This window comes from Nomascus leucogenys, chromosome 9 (genome assembly GCF_006542625.1).
Source record: "Nomascus leucogenys isolate Asia chromosome 9, Asia_NLE_v1, whole genome shotgun sequence".
Classification (NCBI taxonomy): domain Eukaryota; kingdom Metazoa; phylum Chordata; class Mammalia; order Primates; family Hylobatidae; genus Nomascus; species Nomascus leucogenys.
The window spans coordinates 2,359,083-2,381,618 of NC_044389.1; the positions used below are offsets into that span (position 1 = coordinate 2,359,083).

General features: G+C 34.3%; 1 protein-coding gene across 14 annotated transcripts in view; it reads left to right on the forward strand.

Moving 5' to 3' along the window:
- The window catches only part of SUPT20H (SPT20 homolog, SAGA complex component), a 50,374-nt gene that overhangs the window by 26,809 nt on the left and 1,029 nt on the right, over positions 1-22,536 (forward strand). For 6 of the 14 annotated variants that reach the window (XM_003270280.2, XM_030818507.1, XM_030818505.1 and 3 more), the window contains 15 exons: positions 1,237-1,393; positions 1,487-1,543; positions 3,275-3,346; positions 4,805-4,962; positions 6,290-6,316; positions 6,873-6,905; positions 7,665-7,782; positions 8,663-8,765; positions 8,912-9,070; positions 11,026-11,095; positions 11,504-11,658; positions 13,369-13,424; positions 15,394-15,513; positions 20,632-20,737; positions 22,215-22,318. In XM_003270280.2, coding sequence (XP_003270328.1) covers positions 1,237-1,393; positions 1,487-1,543; positions 3,275-3,346; positions 4,805-4,962; positions 6,290-6,316; positions 6,873-6,905; positions 7,665-7,782; positions 8,663-8,765; positions 8,912-9,070; positions 11,026-11,095; positions 11,504-11,658; positions 13,369-13,424; positions 15,394-15,513; positions 20,632-20,737; positions 22,215-22,318 — 1,495 coding nt within the window. Of the gene's footprint in view, positions 1-1,236; positions 1,394-1,486; positions 1,544-3,274; positions 3,347-4,804; positions 4,963-6,289; positions 6,317-6,872; positions 6,906-7,664; positions 7,783-8,662; positions 8,766-8,911; positions 9,071-10,788; positions 11,096-11,503; positions 11,659-13,368; positions 13,425-15,393; positions 15,514-20,631; positions 20,738-22,214; positions 22,319-22,536 lie in introns of all 14 variants that reach the window. The other 8 variants (XM_030818511.1, XM_003270281.2, XM_003270282.4 and 5 more) reach the window with 6 other exon arrangements.

Below are 22,536 nucleotides of genomic sequence, written 5' to 3' on the forward strand. Positions count from 1 at the left end.
CTCTATGCTTTAGATTGAACTGATGCATTTTCTGCAGTCTTTTAAAGAATAAACTTTTTCTAAGTTTATAGTCTGTTTGCCAAAAAGGTAAAGAGGCTGAGATCAAATATGAACAGAAAGAATAATTTTTTCATTATTTTCCTAAAAATGAATGACTGATTTAATTGTTGTTAATCCTACTTTTAAGGAAAGAATTTGTAATTTCGAGATTTGAGAAAATATGATCATAGTTTTTAGAAGTCAGTTATAAACTGAATCTAGGCACACCTACCTTTTGTTTTTGAAACAAATCAAGCTTATTCCTCCCTCGGCATCTTTTAAAAATGTCTCTTCAAATAGTCATTCCCTGATCTTTCAGAATATTTTCTTTTCCCCACCCTCCATGGGAAACATGAGGGGATTTTTCCCCAGTAGTCACTGTGAGAACCTCTTTGAGCTCCTGGAGATAAAACCCCCAAAAGTCTGGGGGCTCCCAGTGACTAGATCCCCCTGGAGTTTTGAATCTCAGACATGTCCACACTAGGCCTCCAGCAATTCATCAGTTATACTTGAGGTACCCTACCCTGGCACTGGTTCCTGAGGAGGTTTGTGCTAATGGGTTTCTGCTTCAGCAAGCTATGATGGTCTGCATTTGCCTATTGGTTTCTCCAAGTTTGGGGCAGTGGTTTGTCTTGTGACCACATCTCTTTGATGGATCTAAGAAGAATCGTTAATTTTTCTGTTTATTCAGCTTTTTACTTGTTAGGATGAGGTGGCAACTTCCAGAGTCTTAGATGCCTGTACCCAAAACTGGAAGTTATCCCCTTCACTCCCATCTTTCCATAGCTAGTTCTTTCTCATCATTCCTGTGTCAGCTCACATGTCATTTTTTTCAGACTTTTTTCCTCCCCTCCCTCTCCCCCTTCCCTTCCCTAATGTTGCCCTCCTTATCCCGTACTCTCCACAGTACACTTGTTTCTCTTACTGCTTCTTGGTATCTGAAATCTGAAATTATTTTATCTGTTTACTTGTGAATGTCTCCTCCCCCTCTGGACTTGATAGCTGTGTAGTGATGGGAATTTTGTTTGTCTTACTTATGTTTATTTCAACTAGTCCTAGTTCCTAGGACTGTGCTTGGCATGTGGCAGTGTTCTATAAACATGATTTGTACATATTCAGCACTGACTAGTTTCAACTCACATATATTATGAGTTTCTTTTATTAGTGCTGTTTAGTTCAAATTTCTTAATATTTCAGGTGTTTCAAGAGGTATTCCAGATCCTCTCTGAATCGGCAGCAAGATCTATCTCATTGTCCACCTCCTCCTCAGCTGAGGTTACTTGATTTCTTACAAAAAAGAAAGGAAAGAAAAGCAGGTCAGCATTTTGACCTCAAAATTTCTAAGGCAGGAAATGTAAGTATATATATTTTAAATGAAGCTTATTATGCCCAAAAGCCTGCCTTATTTAGCATTTTCAGTATATTTATATTGTTTTTAATTTTTCAGTGTGTAGATATGTGGAAACGGAGTCCCTGTAATTTGGCCATACCTTCTGAAGTAGATGTAAGTTCATGAATTACTTTTTTTTCATATAAAGTTTCTGAGTTTTACCATTTGGTTGCTTATACCTTGAGAAAACAAAAAAAAAAAACCGTATTTTAAAAACAAAGTGATTTAGATCATACTCTAAACACATTTTTTAAAAACAATATGATTTATTTCAAAAAACATTGAAAAATGATTTTTAGAAGCGGTGTGTTGTTCTTTTTTCACATTAAGTTGAAAGAACATAACCCCTTAATATAGTTGTTTGGAGCAGGAATAGTAAACAAAACAATTTGAAAATGTGGAAAAATACAGTGTATATTACATAATCACGTGAAATCTCTTTTTTTCATAATATTTCATCAAAATTTCCTAATAGTGCTTGTTTGCTCAAAGTGGTTAAATTTGAAGATTAATAATACTATTTGGAATAAAATAAAATAAAGATTAATAATACTAGAGAAGTAACCAAGATTAGGAACATTGGGTTGTATTCTTTATTGATCCATAATATACATGAACTATAAATGGTTGAAGACAGAAAAGGGATATTTTGATGAGTGATCCTATGTTTTTCTTTCTCCTCTGTTCTTTTTTATATTGACTCAACTCTTTATTTTCAGATTTGTTCTTCTGTTGTACCCTTTCCATGCTAGCACATGCATTATTCTTACTGTTTCTGATTTAAAAAAAAGAAATTATGCCAAGCACAAAGCCAGAAGCAGCAGTAGACTGTATATACAACTCAAGGAAGTAAGCCGTATTATCTTTTGGTAGCTGATGTGCAGTTCTTCAAGGAACGTGGCCTGATAATAGAATTTCAGTGTAAATACTGAAGGGTGGAATTTAGCTTTGGAGGACAGGCTGGAGTACTTCCCAAACTTTAATGTCCTTACGAATCAGCTGGAGAGCTTTTTAAATTGTAGATTGCTACTCAGCAAGTCTGAGGCGCTAAGATGCAGTTCTCACAAGCTCCTAGGTTATGTGATGCTGGGGTCCGTGGACCACACATTGAGTAGCAGTTGCCCTCAAAGCTTCTCAGTCTAGCTCAATCAGAAAAATCACCTAGGATATCAGTTAAACATAGAGATTTCAAGCCCTACTCAAAATCTACTTACTTAGGATTTCTAAGGGACAGACATGAAAATCTGTATTTTTAATAGGTGCCCCAGGTAAGTCTAAATTACTCTTAAGATCGTGGTTGCCAGTAAGGTAATAACATTTGACTCACACAGATGCCTAGGACATGTACAGAATATACGGTCAAGTCTGACTACAAAGTGGAAAAGGTTCAAAAAATTTGATCAGCTTTAATATTTTACCTTCCCTAGTCTCCCTTAGTTTTGTCCCCACTGTTACATGACCGCTTTTATTTCAAGAAAAGCCCTGCCAAAAGGAAAAGATCCTTATCCTTATCTCTCTGACATTCCAATTTTCCTGAAGGAAAAGCTGTAAAGGAAAAACATATCAGCTTATGAACAAAAAAAATGAAGAGGCACTGTCTAGAAAAGCAGCTGTGTTTATTAACATTTATTTAGTTTGGTTTTATTAAAGTTGTTTTATACACATCAGAAGACTTTTAAACTACTTAAGCATAAATAGTTGATACCGGTAATTTAAGAATTCTTGCGCTAACCAGTATATTGTATTGTCGAGTTATTTAGTTTCTTCTCTTTGATCAGAATACTGATTCCATTTTATCTGATATGGATTCTATTTTATGTGGTATTTCTTGATTTGATTGTTTAGGTGGAGAAATACGCTAAAGTGGAAAAGTCTATCAAATCTGATGACTCACAGCCAACAGTCTGGCCAGCCCATGTAAGTAATCATTGCCTGTCTCTGTTTCTAATTATGCCGTTTCTAATCTGGCCTCTGTGTTTACTAAATATAAAGTGCAATTGCCATTAGTTTGGGACCTTTTTTCTTTTTTAAATTACTTTCTGGGAGTTCGGTTTATTACAAGAAGAAACAACTATTTTGTTTATCAGAGTATGCTTTGCATTTTAAACAGCAATTTTTTATTTTTTTTTTATTTTTTTTTATTTTAATTTTTGAGATGGAGTTTGGCTCTTATCGCCTACGCTGGAGGTGCAATCTTGGCTCACTGCAACCTCCTCCACTTCCCAGGTTAAAGCAATTCTCCTGCCTCAGCCTTCTGAGTAGCTAGGATTACAGGCACCTGCCACCACACCTGACTAATTTTTGTATTTTTAGTAGAGACAGGGTTTCGCCATGTTGGCCAGGCTGGTCTCGAACTCCCGATCTCAAGTGATCTACCCACCTTGGCCTCCCAAAGTGCTGGGATTACAGGCATGAGCCACTGCACCCAGCCTTAAAGAGCAATTTTAATGAAGAACTTCATTTTTACTTTTGGTTTGCGTATTGGTAGTTCTGATTTGTTTTGTTTCAAATTAATAAATTCTTCTAAGGATGCCTTTTAACGGAAGTGTTCTTTATACGTTTTCCTAATTGCAATAATAACGTCTTAAAAAGAGAGAAATAGGTGTAATATTTAAATTAGGTGAACTCTGGGAGTGAAATGGTGAGAGATGTTTTGTGTGTGTGATAGCAAAAGCAGACAAATGATAGATCTGCTTTTGAAAGTTTTATCCTTTTAATATTATTTAATATTTGCAATTCATATATCTAGTATGAAATTCTGCCATATTAAGCTTGATTAAACATGCCATCTGAACTCTCATTCCCAGAGTACCATGTGAAAAAGAATCCTGTACTGCCCTCCTGAGCATAAACAGGCACGGCAGCATGAGGATCAGGGGTGCAAGCTTAGGGACACACTGCTAACTCCCTGTGTGACCCTAGGCAATTCATTTAACCTCTCTTTGCTTAATTCCCTGACTTCTAATATGGAGATAATAACAGAGCCAACCGTGAAAATACGGTGGAGCTTTCAGTCCCTGTAGAGTGCTGAGAACAGTGTTTGATTAATGTTCATTGTTATTATTTCCAATATGTATATTAATATGTCTAATAATGTATTCAATGATGTATTAATATTGTTACATATGTGTTCATACTTCATAGTATGTGTTAATGCTTTACTAAATGCATGCTGAGTGCCCATATAGTTTTTAGGAAAAGAATCATGCTGTGCTTTATTCTCATAGGCAAACTTAAATATCTTTGTAGCCTAAGTGCTGTGTGTCTTCCTATCGTCAGATACATGTTACTGTATCATTTATTCCTGATTTTTACTAATTCTTATTGCCTGCCTACTTGTGAAGGTATTTATTTGAGGTGCTATGCATTTTTCAGGATGTAAAAGATGATTATGTATTTGAATGTGAAGCTGGTACTCAGTATCAGAAAACAAAGCTGACCATCTTGCAGTCGCTTGGAGATCCACTTTACTATGGTAAAATACAGCCATGTAAAGCAGATGAAGAAAGTGACAGCCAGATGTCTCCATCACAGTGAGTTCTGTTAAATACAAGTAACTGAAAAAAAAAAAAAAATAAGGCACCAAGAATTTATCTAGTAACTACTGATGAACCATTAATGAATAAAAATTTCTCTTTGGGAACTCACTTATTAGTTAAATATAACAATTAGATTTGGCAGTAGACCTAAGTAAACTTAAGTCGTAGTTACCATGTTGCTCAAGAGTTATTAAAAATAAAAAAACCTATGGTATAATTATTTTTATGCTTGTTTTGAAGGCTATTTATTCCTGTGACATCCTTCTTTATATGTTTATGACACTTCGGACTTTAACCTGTGAACATGAAGTGTTTGGGCAATAGTGTGTTTAAATAGGAAGCAAGTTTATTATAAATGTAAAAAGATGCTTGGTATTTTGGCACTGCATGTAAGGACACAGACTCAATGCTTATGGTAGTTATTGGCCCTACATATTAATACATAAAAATATAGATGATCTTCCAAAATGTATGAACTACGTATATTTGGTACTGTCAGTATTTAGTTTTATTTTGTTTTACTATTTGTTTGGTTTTTTTAATCAAATTGGTGCTGTTTTGAAAAACAGAAAAAAGAAGCTCAGCAGAAAAGGATGGGGGCCAGGTCTATGTTAATTGTAAAGCCTTTACTTACACGAAATACTAATTGAAACAGTAGAAAGGTGGATTTTAAAGAGCAACCCCACCAATATTTAGGTAAAAGTCAATGAAAGGAAATAACAGGGAATCCTCAGCTTGTTTTTTCACATGACCTGTTTTTATTATTGTAAAAGGATCAGATATTTTGATTACATACATTTTCTTCTTTTTTTTTTTTTAAGTTATAGACATCACAACAGTTTATTTCTGAATCCTCAGCATGCATTTCTAAGGAAGCCATTTTTTTTTCTTTATTTTTATTTTAGATATAGGGGTATGTGTGCAGGTTTGTTACAGGGGTATATTTATGATGCTAAGGTGTGGGTGTCTGCTGATCCCATCACCCAGGTAGTGAATATAGTACCCAATATTGATTACTTATATTTAAAAAAATCTTTTCACTTAAAGACAACATACATTGGCCATTTTTAATTTATTAACTTATTTTTGTAGAACACAAGGGTGATACATGTTCTTTTGTGAAAAAATTGGTCTGTAGAGCCAAATGACTAATTTGTTTGACAGGAAGAGAATTGAATTTTTTACCTTTGCATCAGAGTAGCTGCATGATTTATTATCTTCCAGTCATTCTTCTATATTCATAAAATACTTTATTTAATAAACTGTGAAGTTAAAGTTTGAGCTGCATTAACTAAGCTTTTTTTTACATTTTATATTTCAGCTCATCCACAGATGATCATTCAAATTGGTAATTAAAAAAATAAACTATTTTAATCTGTTAAGAAATTACATAAATATCAAACTCTTTAAAAAGACTTGCCAAAGATATTTTATTTGAATCGGTGATAAATATGTATACCTTGTTTGAAATATATTCTAAGGATCTGTTATGTAGACATTAATAGTAACTTCTAAAATCGCAGATTAAAGTGAGAGGAAGGCCAAAGACCTTTGCACATGGTAGTTCAGTGATTTTGCTTTAGGAGCAATAGTTGTAAGGGTATATAGCACTTGGTAACTTTCAGCCCAGATTATGTTTTAATAAATAAATTTTGTGCCAAAAGAAATATCACTTAATTAAATCAACCAAATTATTCACATTGTTTCATAATGCATGCAAAACTTAGTCATTGTTTCATACGTTTAAGTGCATTAAAAAGGTTTTTTTTCATATCTTGGTAGATTTAACACCAGTTTATATTACTGTGACTAAAACATGGAAGATTTCAAAAGTAATCCCAAGGCTTCTTAAGACAACTCTTACCTAATACTTTTCTCTCCTTTTTTTTCCTTAAACATTTTAGGTTCATTATTGGATCAAAGACCGATGCTGAGAGGTAAAAATATTTGCATCTCTATTTTGGTCAGGATGGATATGAAAAATTTTTCACCCTTATAGGATAGAGAATACTAGGAGTTAAAAACCGATTTTGGTTATGCTATTAACCATATTTACACTGTTTAATATTTATGGGCCTCTGTTCTAAAATTAGGGCATTGGACAGTAAAACCTCTAAGGTCCTTTCCAACTTTAAAATCTTATCGATTGTAGAAAAATATTTGAAAGCTTGTGATACACCAAACTATTAAGAATGGTTCTTTTCATGGGATGAGATTTTTGGGGGACTTAAATGCATTTTTCCAAAGTTTATAATACCTAGGTTTTTTTTCATAGAATTAAGAAAACAAAAGAAATGTTTAAAATATAGTTTTGTTTTAAATAAGAAAACTTAGACATATCTACTGTAGCTAAGGAAGATGATTTCTAGATAGTACTTTAATCAGAATCTAAGAAAGGAATTGAGTATTTTCTTTGGCTGCTTACTACTTAAGTAATCCCTGTAATTTCTGTATTAGAAATAAGATATTGAAAGTATATCTTTAGATTGTTATTTAGCACAGTGTTTTGGACAATTTGTCATTGAACAGTTTAAAAATATGTACTTTTAACACAAAGATAAATTGCCTAATTTTTAATACGTTAATTTTGATAGAACTTTCTTTTTGCCATTAATAGTCATTATTCTTTCCTATAAAATAAATGTATGTTTAAAACAGGTTTTCTAATCTTTACCTGTTTTCTCCTGATATTTTAGGGTAGTCAATCAGTACCAAGAATTAGTCCAGAATGAAGCCAAATGTCCGGTCAAGATGTCACACAGCTCCAGTGGCTCAGCCAGTCTGAGTCAGGTTTCTCCAGGGAAAGAAACAGAAGTGTGTTTCATTAATGTTACTTCTTTGTGCCCAGTTGTTTCACAAGTAATCTGAGAAATGTTAAGAATCGTTTTTTGAGGCTGGGCACAGTGGCTCATGCCTGTAATCCCAACACTTTGGGAGGCCGAGGCAGGTGGATCACCTGAGGTCAGGAGTTCGAGACCAGCCTGACCAATATGGTGAAACCCCGTCTCTACTAAAAATACAAAAATTAGCTGGGCATGGTGGCGCACACCTGTAATCCCAGCCACTCGGGAGGCTGAGACAGGAGAATCTCTTGAACCCCGGAGGCAGAGGTTGCAGTGAGCCGAGGTAGCGCCACTGCACTCCAGCCTGGGCAACAGAGCAAGACTCCATCTCAAAAAAAAAAAAGAGTCATTTTTTGAGGAGCGGGGGTACAATTTAGTTTTGTTTTTACTTTTACCTTTTTTAAAAATTATTATTTAACTCTTTATTACATAATTTTTAAATGTACACAAAGATAAAAGGAAAATTATAATGAAGTCCTGTGTTCTAGTCATTTGGCTTCAACAGCTGTTATTTCCTTTAATAGATAGGTATGGAAGGGTGGAAGCTTTGCTTTCATCTTACTCCTCTGCCTTTCTCCCTAAAACTCTCTCTTCCCACCCTATTACTCAGAAATCTTTTCCTCATTCTTTATGTGTACTGTAATATATTTCATGAGTCTCATGTGAAATTTTCCCTGTAATACATATAGTATTCAATCTGTAACCACTAAGAGCACTTTGCAGAGTTAAAAATCTGGGATTTATAGCAGTATTAATTTTATTTAATAAACTGTGAAGTTAAATATAAATATCATCTGGGGTTTATAGCAGTATTAATTTTAACAAGTATGCTTAATGTCATTGTCTTTTAGCAAACTGAAACCGTGTCAGTTCAGTCTTCAGTATTGGGGAAGGGTGTAAAACATCGACCCCCACCAATCAAACTTCCCTCAAGCTCAGGAAATAGTTCCTCAGGTATTACATTTTTTAATTTTTTGCAGTCTAGAATAACAAACATTATATAATCATAATCTTTTTTTAAAACTTTGCCCCATTTTGATTTCTAGAATTCACAGAAGTTTGAATTATAAATTTAGGAAATAACTTTTATGTTCTTCTAGGTAACTATTTTACACCACAACAGACAAGCAGCTTTCTCAAATCTCCAACTCCTCCTCCTTCTTCTAAGCCATCAGGTATTCCTCGGAAATCATCTGTGGATCTCAATCAAGTTGGCATGCTTTCTCCAGCTGCCCTATCACCTGCCAGCTCATCACAAAGTGAGTCATAACTTAAATTCTTCATTAAATCTTCATAAGCTTTTGCATTAGTGTTTCTTAAGACAGCTTTTTTCAACTTGTGAAGTAGTGATATCTGAATGTACTGTGTACCCAAAATGTGTAAGTTGCTAGAAGCTTCAGGCAGAGCTCTTGTTGATTGTATGTATTATGTCTCTATTGTAATTGTACTTGTTTTTCTGTATCTATGTATGCATTCTGCGTATACCTTTCTTATAGACTTACAACCTACACATCTCCTTAAAAAAATAACCTGGTAGTTACATGTGGCAATAAGTTTTCAAAATATTTTTTATTCCAGTGTACCCTAGGATCATTTTACATATTTATGTAAATTGTGTGGCTGATATGAAAAAAATGTCATAAGAGTTGTTGCTGCAGGTCCTATCTTTGTGTATATGTAAGAAGTCAACTAGTTCCAAGGTGGTGATACAATAAACTGAAAAACAATAATTTAAAAACACTCCTACACTCTTTTATAAATTGTTGTCAGTTACTAAAATGTGATGATTATCATAAAGCATTATTCTGAAGATACTGAAATGTAATTTTTACTACTGAATACTTTTTTTTAACATCAAGAAGAGTTATACAAGAATGCTAGCATTAGTTTGGGAGAATTTCTTCAAATTAGTAAATATCTGGAAGTACCAATTTGGGGAAAAAAGTCATTCCAGTTTTTTAGATTTTTTGTAGATGGCTAATATATGCTGAAAGTTTTAGTACCCTGCACAGTGATAGGGTGGTCTTCGCATTAGATATAAACATCTTCATCTCGATAGCTCAAAAGGTGTAATTTTTCTGCCTTCTTGTTTTGCACAAAGAAAAATATATAAATTTTCTGAAAGTCTTATTCACACTTCTTATGTTGTGGGTATGGATTATGGTAATCTACTGCACACAGTTGTTACTTTAAGTAAGGGTTGAGTGACAGCTTCTGGACATTCACATTTCTTTCCTTTCTTTCTGCAGGACATGAAAGCTAAAAAAGAAAACACCTCAAGAGCTTTTGGTTTTACTTTTTTGGTTTTTGTTTTTTGTTTTTGTTTTTTAAAAAATTGATAAACTGTGCATACTTCATTCACAACAGATTTTCTATACATTCTACATTTAAACAGAAGTACACAGTTACTGTTAAAGATGCAGTATTATCTATCAGATATTTGCTTTATTACTGTTTTTTGTAAATTTGTTTGTCAGGATAAACTTGATGTGTTAGGAGTTAAACATGTATATTTAGGTGCCAAATATGATTGTTAACCATATGTAACTTATTAAATATGTTCACAGTTTATCTCAGACTTTTACACTAAATAAGCAATATTTTTAAATGAAGTCTTGAATTAGTGAAATCGTAAATAACAAATTAATTTGAATTCATTTTGAACTTTTTAGGCCAAAGGCAGCATGTAGGAAACTAACTTTTAAAAAATGGGTATTGTGGTAGAATATAACTGTATATTTTTACTGTTACTGCAATAGCATCTTTAATGGGAATTTTAGGTGATATACTGCATCCTTAATTGTAATTGAGTGTAGCAACACTCATGTATCATGTGTAGAAATTAACACTTGCAGTTAACTGCTTGAAAAAAAAACTAGAACAAATTGTCAGTGCTAAGTAAGATTCCATTAACCTTATTTTAAAAGGACTGGCCATTTATAACAAACTAGCAATTTTTATTTTTCTCAATGAGCAGGATCTGGAACTCCTAAGCCATCTACTCCTACACCAACCCCTTCATCGACCCCACACCCTCCTGATGCTCAGAGCTCAACTCCTAGTACCCCTTCAGCCACCCCTACTCCCCAAGATTCAGGCTTCACCCCTCAGCCCACTTTGTTAACTCAGTTTGCTCAGCAGCAAAGGTCTCTGAGCCAGGCAATGCCTGTAACAACCATTCCTCTTTCCACCATGGTAACATCTATAACTCCAGGAACCACGGCCACCCAGGTCATGGCAAACTCTGCTGGACTTAACTTCATCAATGTAGTGGGCTCTGTTTGGTAAGTTTGCATTGATGTTCGAATTTTTTTTTTTAAAGATAGTTTCACCAATCTAAATAAATTCTTAATTTGTGAAATTAAGAACAAACCACATATTACTCAGACTGGAAGGGAATAGTTTAGATATGGACAGAAGCTGCCTGACCATGTATGTTTTAATTTTAAATAATACATCTGTTAACTGCACTAAGATGATATCTCATCTTATTGTTTTTGTTTTTTGATACTTCATCTTGACAGCAGCTTAGAATTTCCTGTTTATCTTCTGCATTACTTTCTTTGATATTTAAGACAGATAAATAACTAGTTGTGTTTGCTTAGTAGTTTTGTTTTTTAATCTGAGGAATTGTGTGGCTGATTTTTTTCCTTTTACAGTGAAGTTTAATGCCTTGTCTTATTCTCCTGCAGTGGGGCCCAGGCTTTGATGAGTGGTTCAAACCCCATGCTGGGCTGTAACACTGGTGCCATAACTCCTGCAGGAATAAACCTGAGCGGCCTTCTACCCTCAGGAGGTCTGCTACCAAATGCATTGCCCAGTGCAATGCAGGCAGCTTCTCAAGCAGGTCAGAATGTTGGAAATAATAACCTCTAAAAAAAAAATTAAAGTATATGCTAAAGTAAAAATGTAATTTTAAGAGTAATGCTAAAGGCATTTAATGTCATTATTTCATGAAGTGTTGTGTCACATGTATTTCACTTCAAAAGCCTTTAAAAGTTCTGGCATTTGAATTAAAAGTCGTCTAGCAGTCAACTTCTGTGGAAAACTTGGTAAGCCTGTGAGTCTGTGCAAATCTTTCTTTTGCTTTCCAAATAACAAAATTAATTTTGGTAGCCTTATTGTCATTGTAGTTATATTCCAGGGAAAATAAATGTATTTTGAAAATATACATTGTGCAGAAGAGGCAACTGCATCGCAGTTAAGAGCCTGGATTCTGGAGCCAGACTACCTCAGCTTGAATCCCAGTTGTACAACTTACCATTTGTGTAATCTTGAGAAAGTTACCTTTGTGTCTAATTTTCCTCATAAATAAAATGAGAATAGCAATAAAAACTTACCTCATAGTCGTGAGGATTAAATGAAATATAATACAGATTATGTGCTTAAACTGTGCCCGAGACATGATAAGCATTCTTTTATTTAGGAGTAGTTATTACCTGTACAGGAAAACAGTTATAATAACTTGTGCTTATTTTTTTTATGCTCTTTAAAAGAATGTATTATAATATCTTGAAATAATTCAGTTTCACTTGAGGAAAAATTTAATAGGAAAAACAATCTAGAAAAATTTATTAAAAACTTTCTTAGTTATGAGAAAGAGAACCCAGAGAATATAATTAAACATGCTAACGTGTCGCTGTAATTTCCTAATTCTAGCTAGTGTTCTTATTTTAATAAGCGTAAGTGTGCCTTAGTGCGAGAAGTCCTGGAAATGGACTTCACATCTTGAATTTAGGATATTTACATGTAACTACTAGTTGTACCAGTTACATGTGGCTTCAGTTGCTAAACTGGGACTCTACAGAAGTCACTAAATTTTTCCCCCTTAGCCTCAGTTCAATTTGCTCTAAAGTGGGAATAAAAATATCTTCAGTTGATACTCAAGAGAAATAAATGAAGTATGAAAGTGCCTTTGGTAAGCTAGAAAGCATTAAACAGATGTCATCCACTTTTAAAAGGGGTTAAGCCATTTTCTTAAATGAGAATTTTTCCAGAAAGGGATATTTTTGCCAAATTTCAGTTTCTTATACAAGGCTTCGCTAGTATTACATGTGCATTTCTTCCCTTAAATCTTTTTTTTTTTAATTACATTCTTTAGCATTCTGATTAACATTTGTAGTTAAATAGCATAAAGCACACCAGTTCTTAGAGATATGATTATTATAGTATACTGTGTAGCAATGAGAAATGTAAAGAGATGCCAGTACCTGGAATGTATTTGCACAGCAGTGATAGTTTTGTTATATTCATGGTGTTCACATAATTCTTGATTACTCTTTGTTCAGCCAACAGTCAGAAGAATGAAAAAGAAGTCCCAGTTTCTGAAATATAGAATATAATGCGCATCTGGTGCTTCACAACTTTGAATAAAATCTCAGTATTGATAAATATTGAAGACAATCTTTTGTTTTTAAGATATTTTTGAAGTATGGAAAATAAGCACATCTATGCAGAGAATACATAAAATTATTGTGCTTATATATACCAAAGTATAAATTATTTTCATGTGTGATAAACTTTCAATTCTGTTATAACCATGAGTTTTATTTAACAGGTGTTCCATTTGGTTTAAAAAATACTTCAAGTCTCAGGCCCTTAAATCTACTCCAGGTAAACCTGAAATACTGCTTTGGATTAAATTTTTTGTACATTGACTTTTTTTCTAAACAATGTATATCTACATGTATCAGCACTTGAAATTCTGAGGTCTGTTTAGATTCTTCTAAGGGTGTGGTTATTATTGCTACCTTTGTATGATCAAGTGGATAAAGAGAAAGAATCAGTATCCTATATACCACACTTTGGCTCCAGTAGCCCTGCCTAATTAAGAACTAGCTGTGCTAGTGGGGAGAATTTGCACCTACCAAGGAGGATACTTCCCTACAATAATAATAGTGGATATATTTAGAAAATAATTGCTTTCCCAACAGATGTTTTATGTATACATATATGTAATACTGTTTTTTTGTGCTTGAAGGAGATTTAAAAAATAGGTATGTGGGCCGTATGCAGTGGCTCACACCTAGAATCCCACCACTTTGGGAGACCCAGGTGGGTGGATTGCTTGAGCTCAGGAGTTGGAGACCAGCCTGGGCAATATGGTAAAACCCCATCACTACAAAAAGTTAGCCGAGCGTGGTAGCATGCACCTGTAATCCCTGCTACTCGAGAGGCTGAGGTCGGAGGATCACTTGAGCCCAGGAAGTCGAGGCTGCAGTGAGCTGACATTGCGCCACTGCATTCCAGCCTAGGCAACAGAGTAAGATCCTGTCTCAAAAGAAAAAAAAGGGGGGTGAATTTACAACATTTCCTGGTGTTATGCTAGGTCCTCTAATTTAAAGGAGTAAGCTTTAAGCTAGTAGTTTGGAAAATGGATAGACATGACTATAAAGATCTGGATATGTAACATAGTAGAGCTATGGATTGATGGGAAATAACAATAACAGATCAGCCACCCTGGTATTCAGGATTAACAAATCGGGAAATTCTCATTAGAGCTAAAATTTAAAACTTATTTCCTATATACGATGCAGTATGTTTACAGACTAATTGCAGAACAATATACTTATAATATGGACAAGCCCACAAATTGCATTTGTTTATTTAGCCTACCTTCTGGCATATTCTGTTGAAATTTTCTTAGGGATCAGTCTCAGTGTTAACAGGAATGGAAATCCTTTAGTTTGTTATATTTTTCTACATTTACTATATACTGATGGAGGAAGGAACATTTGATCTGTGTTGTGTCCAGATTTACCTAATGATGAGCTGTGATGGATATAGATAGATATTTTGACCCAAGGATTTTTTTTTATTATATATATATATTTTTTGACTATACAGACCTAAGAGTTCTGTATTTGGTATTTTCGTGGACATTCTCCTAAGGACCTCAAAGTGGTCTGTATATAAACCCCTATAGCTTAAAATGGAAAAACTGTTTTTTGGTGCATTTGAAAAGCATTGTTTTCCCTTTTAACCTGGAGTTTTCTGAGTGCTTCTTTAAAAATTGTTTTTTAATTTGGATTAATTAAATTCAAATTAGATTTTAATGAAAGAGAAAGTAGTGGTCTCCAAAATAAATATGGACATCTAAATGCACTTTCTTTTCAGCTTTGAAATTCCTCACTGTGTTATATAAAAGATCTTGTATAATATTTTTGTTTTTGGCAAAACTAGAACAAATTTATGAGGGGTGGCTTTTCGTAGTATACATTTCTGATTCATAAGCTGCTTGTTTGTACATTCTAATGTATTTAATGCTCTTTTGTATTGATGTATAAAAAGAGTGAAATAAAAAATAGCATGTGAATTGGGATAGCTAACTACTAGCTTGAAGCAGAAAAATTTATGTTTAAGAGTGTTAGCATACTTGCGAGCCCAAAGTAATAGGACTTAAAAACTGTTTCTAAATAGGTCTTTTTTTTAAGGGCAGCCAACTTGTTTTTTGTTCACCAGTTTCTTCAATAACTAGAAGAGTGACACATAGCAAATGGTCCAAAAATCTTTGTAGAATAAATTTAAATATTTCATATAAAATCATGTGAAATTGGTTAATTTTTGTTTAAATTCTTAATAGCTTCCAGGTGGTTCACTTATTTTTAACACTCTGCAGCAGCAGCAACAGCAGCTCTCCCAGTTTACACCACAACAACCTCAGCAGCCCACAACTTCTAGTCCTCAACAGCCAGGGGAGCAGGTATGGGTTTTCTGGCCTTCCATATGCTTTTACATCGAATTTATAACATTTTTTGGTATATTCCAAGCACACTTCATTTGCTTTGTTAGTGTAAACATTTCCTGTACTGTTTTTATTAGCAGTAGTAGCAATCAGCTATTGGGTGTGTATTCCTAATAAAACAGTCATTACCATACTGAACAGATGGTATCACCTGCATCTTGCATAGATGATTGAGATTCAGATAAATGGCTTGCTCTTAGCCATACAGTGAGTGGCAGAGCCAGAGATTCAAACCTAGGTCTTTGTGCCCCTGTCGCTCGTGTATTTTCTACCCCAACATTATCTTTCTGTTTTTAGGATTTTGTTGCTATTGGAATAAAGATATCCCTATTATCATAAAATGTAGGGCAGTGGGAACACAGACAAAAACAAACGTGTACACTGCCAAAGAGAAAGAAATTGAATAAGAATTGCAATAAATGACAGTAGAAGAAGGAAGTACAAGTGTTTCTAAACTTTGGGTACACTGGAGTCATCTGGGAAATTAAAAAAATATTGATTCCTGGGTCCCAAATCCAGTTTCTCTATCTCACAAATTATATGAAATATTCACCATTAGTCCTTTTGCCCAGTTTCCCCCAGTCAGGTCTTGGTTGGATAAAGCTCATCCTCTAATAGAGTCCTCAGGAATGGCACATTAAAAACTTTCTGTTTTTTCATTCTAAACACTTTAAAGATTGGCTAGATATAAAATCTTTGATTTTCTTTTAAAAACATTAATTTTAAGATACACATAAAATTTACCATTTTAACTTTTTTTTTTTTTTTTTTTTTTTTGAGACAGAGTCTTGTGCTGTTGCCCGGGCTGGAGTGCAGTGGCGCGATCTTGGCTCACTGCAACCTCCACCTCCTGGGTTGAAGCAATTCTCCTGCCTCAGCCTCCCGAGTAGCTGTCGCTACAGACGTGTGTCACAACGCCCGACTAAATTTTTTTTGTATTTTTAGTAGAGACGGAGTTTCACCGTGTTAGGATGGTCTTAATCTCCTGACCTCGTGATCTGCACACCTCGGCCTCCCAACGTGCTGGGATTACAGGCATGAGCCACCGCGCCTGGCCAAAACTTACCATTTTAACTTCTTAAGTGTGCAATTCAGCAGTGTTAAGTGTATTCACATTGTTGTGCAACAGATTTCTATTATAGAACTTTTTCATCTTGCAAAACTGAAACTATATCCGGTAAATAACAACTCCTCCCCTTGGCCACGATTCTACTTTATGTTAGTATGAGTTTGACTATTCAAGATACCTCATATAAGTGCAGTCATATAGTTACTTGTCCTTTTGTGTTTGACTTATGTCACTTAGCATAAAGTCTTCAAGGTTCATTCATTTTATAGCATGTGTCAGAATCACCTTCCTTTTTCATGGTGAATAATACTTGTATATACCATATTTTGTTTATCCATTCATCCACTGATGGATGCTTGGGTACCTTCCACCTTTTGGCTATTGTAAATAATGCTAGTGTGAATGTGAATGTACAGTTATCTCTTTGAGACCCTGTCTTCAACTCTTTTGGATATATACCCAGAATTTGGATTGCTGGTTCGTGTGGTAATTTTTAATTTTTTAAGAAGCATCATACTGTTTTCCATAGTGGCTGTACCATTTTACCTAATTGCCATCAACAACATACAGAGATCTCAATTTGTCCAAATCCTCGCCAACTCTTGTTATTTTCTGGTGGTGGTTGGGTCTTTGGGGATTTTTGGGTTTTTTTTTTTTTTAAGCAGCCTTCCTAATGGGTATTAGGTGATAATCCCATTGTGGTTTTGATTGGCACTTCCTTAATGATTAGTGGTGTGGAGCATCTTTTCATATGCATGTTGGCCATTTGGGTATCATCTTTGGAGAAAAGTCTGTTTGGGTCCCTTGCCCATTTTTTTTAATCAGATTAATTTTTGTGGTTGAATTGTAGGAGTTCTTCATTCTTCGTATACACATATATCAGATGTTTGATTTCCAGATATTTTCTCCCATTTGTTGTCTTTTCACTCTTGATTGCATCCATTGCACAGAAGTTTTTTTTTTTTATTTTAATGTAGCTCATTTTCTCTTTTTACTTTTCTTGCCTGTGCTTTTGGTATCATATTGAAGATCATTGCCAAATCCAATGTCTTGAAGCGTTTTCACTTGTTTTCTTATAAATGTTCTCTAGTTTTAGTTCTCCTTTAAATTTATTAAAAACGCTTCCTACTGTTGACTTGCTTTGTGTGTTTTTGAGAAATCTGATGCCAGTCTAATTATCTTGCTCTTGTAAGTTTATTTAAGCAGTTTGCCTAGAGGCCCTGAATGTTTGTCTAATATTCTCACTGGTGTATGTGTCAGATTGATTTTTCCATGTTTTTCCTGTGGATCCTTTTAATGTATAGGGTCACTTCTTTATTTCTGGAATGTTTTCTTGGATGATAGTTTGTAGTTTCATAAGTGGAAGCTTAGATTATTGTGTTGAGGTCATTCTTTTCTAAAATAAACAATTAATGTTATACATTTCCTTCTCAGTACTGCTTAAGCCACTTTCCACAAATTTTGATATGCTGTGCCTTCATTTTGTTCCATAGAATTTTCTGTCTTATGGATTCTTCTCAAATGAGTTTAGATATGTTTGATTTCCAAATACTTGGGAATTTTCCAAATATCTTTCTGCAGTTGATTTCTGGTTTAAATCCACTGTGGTCTGAAAACATATTTTTGGTTCTTTTAAGTTTGTTGAGGTTTGTTTAATGCTTGAGAACGTGATCTGTCTTGATGAATATTCCATATATGGCTGAAAAAATGTATATTCTGCTGTTAGGAGTGTTCCATATTAGATCAAGGTATTTGATGGCATCATTCAGGTCTTCTATATCCTTTTCTTTCTGTATATCAGTTACTGAGAGAAGTGTTGAAGTCTTCAACCAAAACTGGAAATTTCTATTTTTCCTTTTGCTAAAGGTTGTTTTTTGAGCCCATATTGTTAGGTGCGTATACATTTAGGATTGTTATATCCTTGATTAATTTACCCCTTATCATTAATAAATGACCTTCTTTATCTCTGGTAGTATTTCTTGTTTCTTTCTTTTGATTAATGTTAGCTTAGTACATCTTTTTTTATCCTTTTAGTTTTAGCCTGAGTCCTTTTATTTCTTAGTATTTGTTTTCTTTTTCAAGACGTTTGTTTAATCATTATTCCTCCTTGTTTGAATATTCCATTTGTGGTGGTGGCTTATAGGCTACTTTAGGTTTGTGGAGTGCTTTGGGGGGAAATTGATATCACCTGTAGTTTTTTTGCATTTTGAGTGTTTGTTTGTTTGTTTTATCATCGCTCCGTTATGGTGGTGATGTGGTCTGCCTTATTCTGTTGTTCATTTCATGAACTGGGTTCAAAATTCAGTAATGTATCCTCCTTTCAGCTCTGTGCTCTTTTGTCCAATCTCTTTTTATATCCAGGGAGATCCCCTCAAGATAAATGTAACTTTTGAAATGTTTGGCTTGCCATTTTATACTGAAATATTACTTCAGACACTATTTTAGGTGGTACCAAAGGATGTCTTTTGCAGAGCAAAAGTTTTTAATTTTGCTGAAGTCCAAGTTAACAGTATCTTTTCTTTATGGAATATCCTGTAGTTGTCATGTGTCAGACTAGCTCTAGGTCCCAAAGATTTTCTCCTGTGTTTTTTTTCTAACAGTTTCATAGTTTCTTATTTTGAATCCATGATCCATTTTCAGTTAATTTTTGTACAAGATGTGCAACTTAGGTCCATGTTTTGTTTTTGTTTGTTTTTGTTTTCCTATCAGTATCCAATTGTTTCAATACCATTTGTTGAAAAAAAAACAAAACAACAGCAACAAAGAAAAAAACAGCTATCCTTTCTGAATTGAATTACTTCTGCACATTTGTTGAAAGTCAGTTGGAGGCCGGGCGCGGTGGCTCACGCTTGTAATCCCAGCACTTTGGGAGGCCGAGGCGGGCGGATCACAAGGTCAGGAGATCGAGACCACGGTGAAACCCCGTCTCTACTAAAAATACAAAAAGTTAGCCGGGCATGGTGGTGGGCGCCTGTAGTCCCAGCTACTCGGAGAGGCTGAGGCAGGAGAATGGCGTGAACCCGGGAGGCGGAGCTTGCAGTGAGCCGAGATCGCGCCACTGCCCTCCAGCCTGGGCGACAGAGCGAGACTCCGTCTCAAAAAAAAAAAAAAAATTGGGCAGTGTTTTCTCCCATACCATTTTTCAAAATTGTTGTAGCTAATGTAGGTTCTCTACCTTTCCGTATACATTTTAAAGTCATCTTGTCTATATCTACAAAAACCTTGCCAGCATTTCTAAAAGAATTGAGTTAAACTTGTTGATCAGTTTGGGGCAAGAACTGCCATCTTTATGATGTGAGTCTTCCAGTACATGAACATAGTATGTCCTTATCTAGACCAAAGTCAGTGTTTTGTAGTTTTTGGTATACAAGCCCTGTATATGTTTTCTTAGACTTAAGATTAATACCTAAGCTTTTCTCTTTTTTTTTTGAGTAATTGTGAATGGTATTTTTTTATTTCAGTTTTCACATGTTCATTACTAGTATATATAGTGTTGATTTTTGTATATTGGTCTTGTTTTGTGCCCTCTTACTGAACTTACTACTTCTAGGAGCTGTTTTGGAGATTGCTTAGGATTTTCTACCGTATAGACAGTTGTGCCATTTGCAAATAAGGACAATTTTATTTTTTCCTATAAAATGTATATACCTTTTATTTCCTTTTCTTGACTTAGTCTGCTGACTAAAAGTTCCACTACTGTGTTTATGTTACAAAGGGTGTTTTAAGCTTTAAAAAATTGTTACAGTGAAGCTTTATAAAAGCCTTAGGCATTATCTAGGTAGCATCAAACAATAAATACAGATGCACTGAAAAATGAAGTTTTCTTTGTTCAAATACCATAAATGTATTCTTGCTTATTCTAAATACCTTTGAAGTATTTTCCTTGTTATTCTTTTTACAAGACTAGTCTAATACTGCTTTCTTTCATATAGGAAAAAATACTGATTTCTTTTCACCAGCTCAAATTTTTCTTTCTTGTACAAGTCATTTATTATTTTTTTATTCAGGGTTCTGAACAAGGTTCAACCAGTCAAGAACAGGCCTTATCTGCTCAGCAAGCTGCTGTTATTAACCTTACTGGAGTAGGAAGTTTTATGCAGTCACAGGCAGCTGGTAGGTATCTTCATAACTTTATATGAATTTACTAAACATATCTAATCTATTTGGCATCTCACCACTTAAATTATTTTCTTTTCCTTCCCTTGCAACCAGTAAACAGGAAAAAGTAAAGCTATGATGTGTGAACTATTAAATTGATTAATGGCTGAGATTTTTTTCATTAATTTGATAGTGAATTAATTAAAAGAGCTTTGACTTAACATAATTACCACAGTTGTGTTTCCTTATGTTACAGTTTACTGGCAAAATAATTATCCACTTTACTAGGTTACCAGAGCTGTTTTCAGTGTTTGCCAATACTTATCTTAATTAATAACTTTTTTGTTTTCCTGGGTTAAGACAGAATTTTTCTAGATTGCATACTCTTTTGTCTCATTCTGGTAACTTGTAGTTGCATAAATGACTTAAGTCTTAATGGTCAATAGCATAACTTCTGTAAGCCACTTTTATCATTTAAAAAAAAAGATTAAATTACTTCTCAACACTTCCAGCAGTAAATGGTGAACTAAAGATTACTCTTAATGATTATCCTGTCAGTTGAAGATGATAATTCTAACTTCACACTTAATTGAAAGAGTAAGCCACATGGATAAGAAAACTATGGTAAGAGTTTGAGGATTGACTGAGTGACTATGTTGTCAGCATCTTATCACTGTGGGCTTACTGTGATGCCTTTAGAAGTCTTTTAGAGTAATAATCTTTATTTTGGAAGTAAGTAATCCTTACATATAAAGTTCCAATTTAGAGGTAGTGAATTTCCAAATAGAAGTTTATATAATTATATACCTTTATCAGACCAGTTGTGAATTTCCAAAAATAGCTGTAGTATAATTTAGTGGAAACAACTCTAGTCTGAAAAAATCATGAGAATGTTCCTAGCTACAGACTTCTTAACTTTGAGTGAGTCATTTAAATCATGTTGGCCTTCAAACTTCCTCATATGTAAAATGAGTGTTGAACTGATTACTGTGGTCCCATTCAGCTAAAAAAAAAAACAAACAATGCTTAGTCTCAGTTCACCACCTTTGTTGTTAGTAGTCTGATATTCATTGCAGCATCTTTTGTTTAAAGCAATTGTCTGTCTACCAGCTTTGTTGTTACAATAGTTTGGATTTCTTCCATCTCCCTTCTGCTTTGTTGGTTATATTTCAAAAATAATATACTCTTCTAAACAAAATAGCATCGGTATCAAATTTTATACAGATGTAAGAGAAGAGCGGTTCAGTGCTTTGATACATAATGCACTAAGGGAGTGCATCTCTTTTTGTGTCCAGAAAGTTCCATAATCAGTGGTACCCCCAACTAACAGGAGACCATATTACTAAATTTATTCTGAAATGTCTATGATTTGATACTTAAGATAATCATACTGCTAACTTTTCTATTATTTCATTTTCTATGTTGTCCTTTTCTAACCCTGGTAGCCTTCAAACTTTTTGACTGGCCTGCTTTCCCCTTCTCCTCTCTGTAGTGTTGTCTCAGCTTGGCTCTGCCGAGAACAGACCTGAGCAAAGCCTTCCTCAGCAGAGATTCCAGCCCTCCTCTGCCTTTCAACAGCAGCAGCAACAGATACAAGTAATCCAGCAACTTCACTCTGATTACATTTTTAAAGATACTCAGCTCCAAAAGTACCTCAAAATAACTTGCTTTAGTTTTATTTTACTGTCTTTTAAGACTGTAATTGGTAAATAATTTAGCAAATTTTATTTAAAAGTCTGACATTTTAGCCAGTCAACTTGGAGCACTGAATATATTTTGTACATTTAAGCCATACTCTAATTTAAAATTTTTCA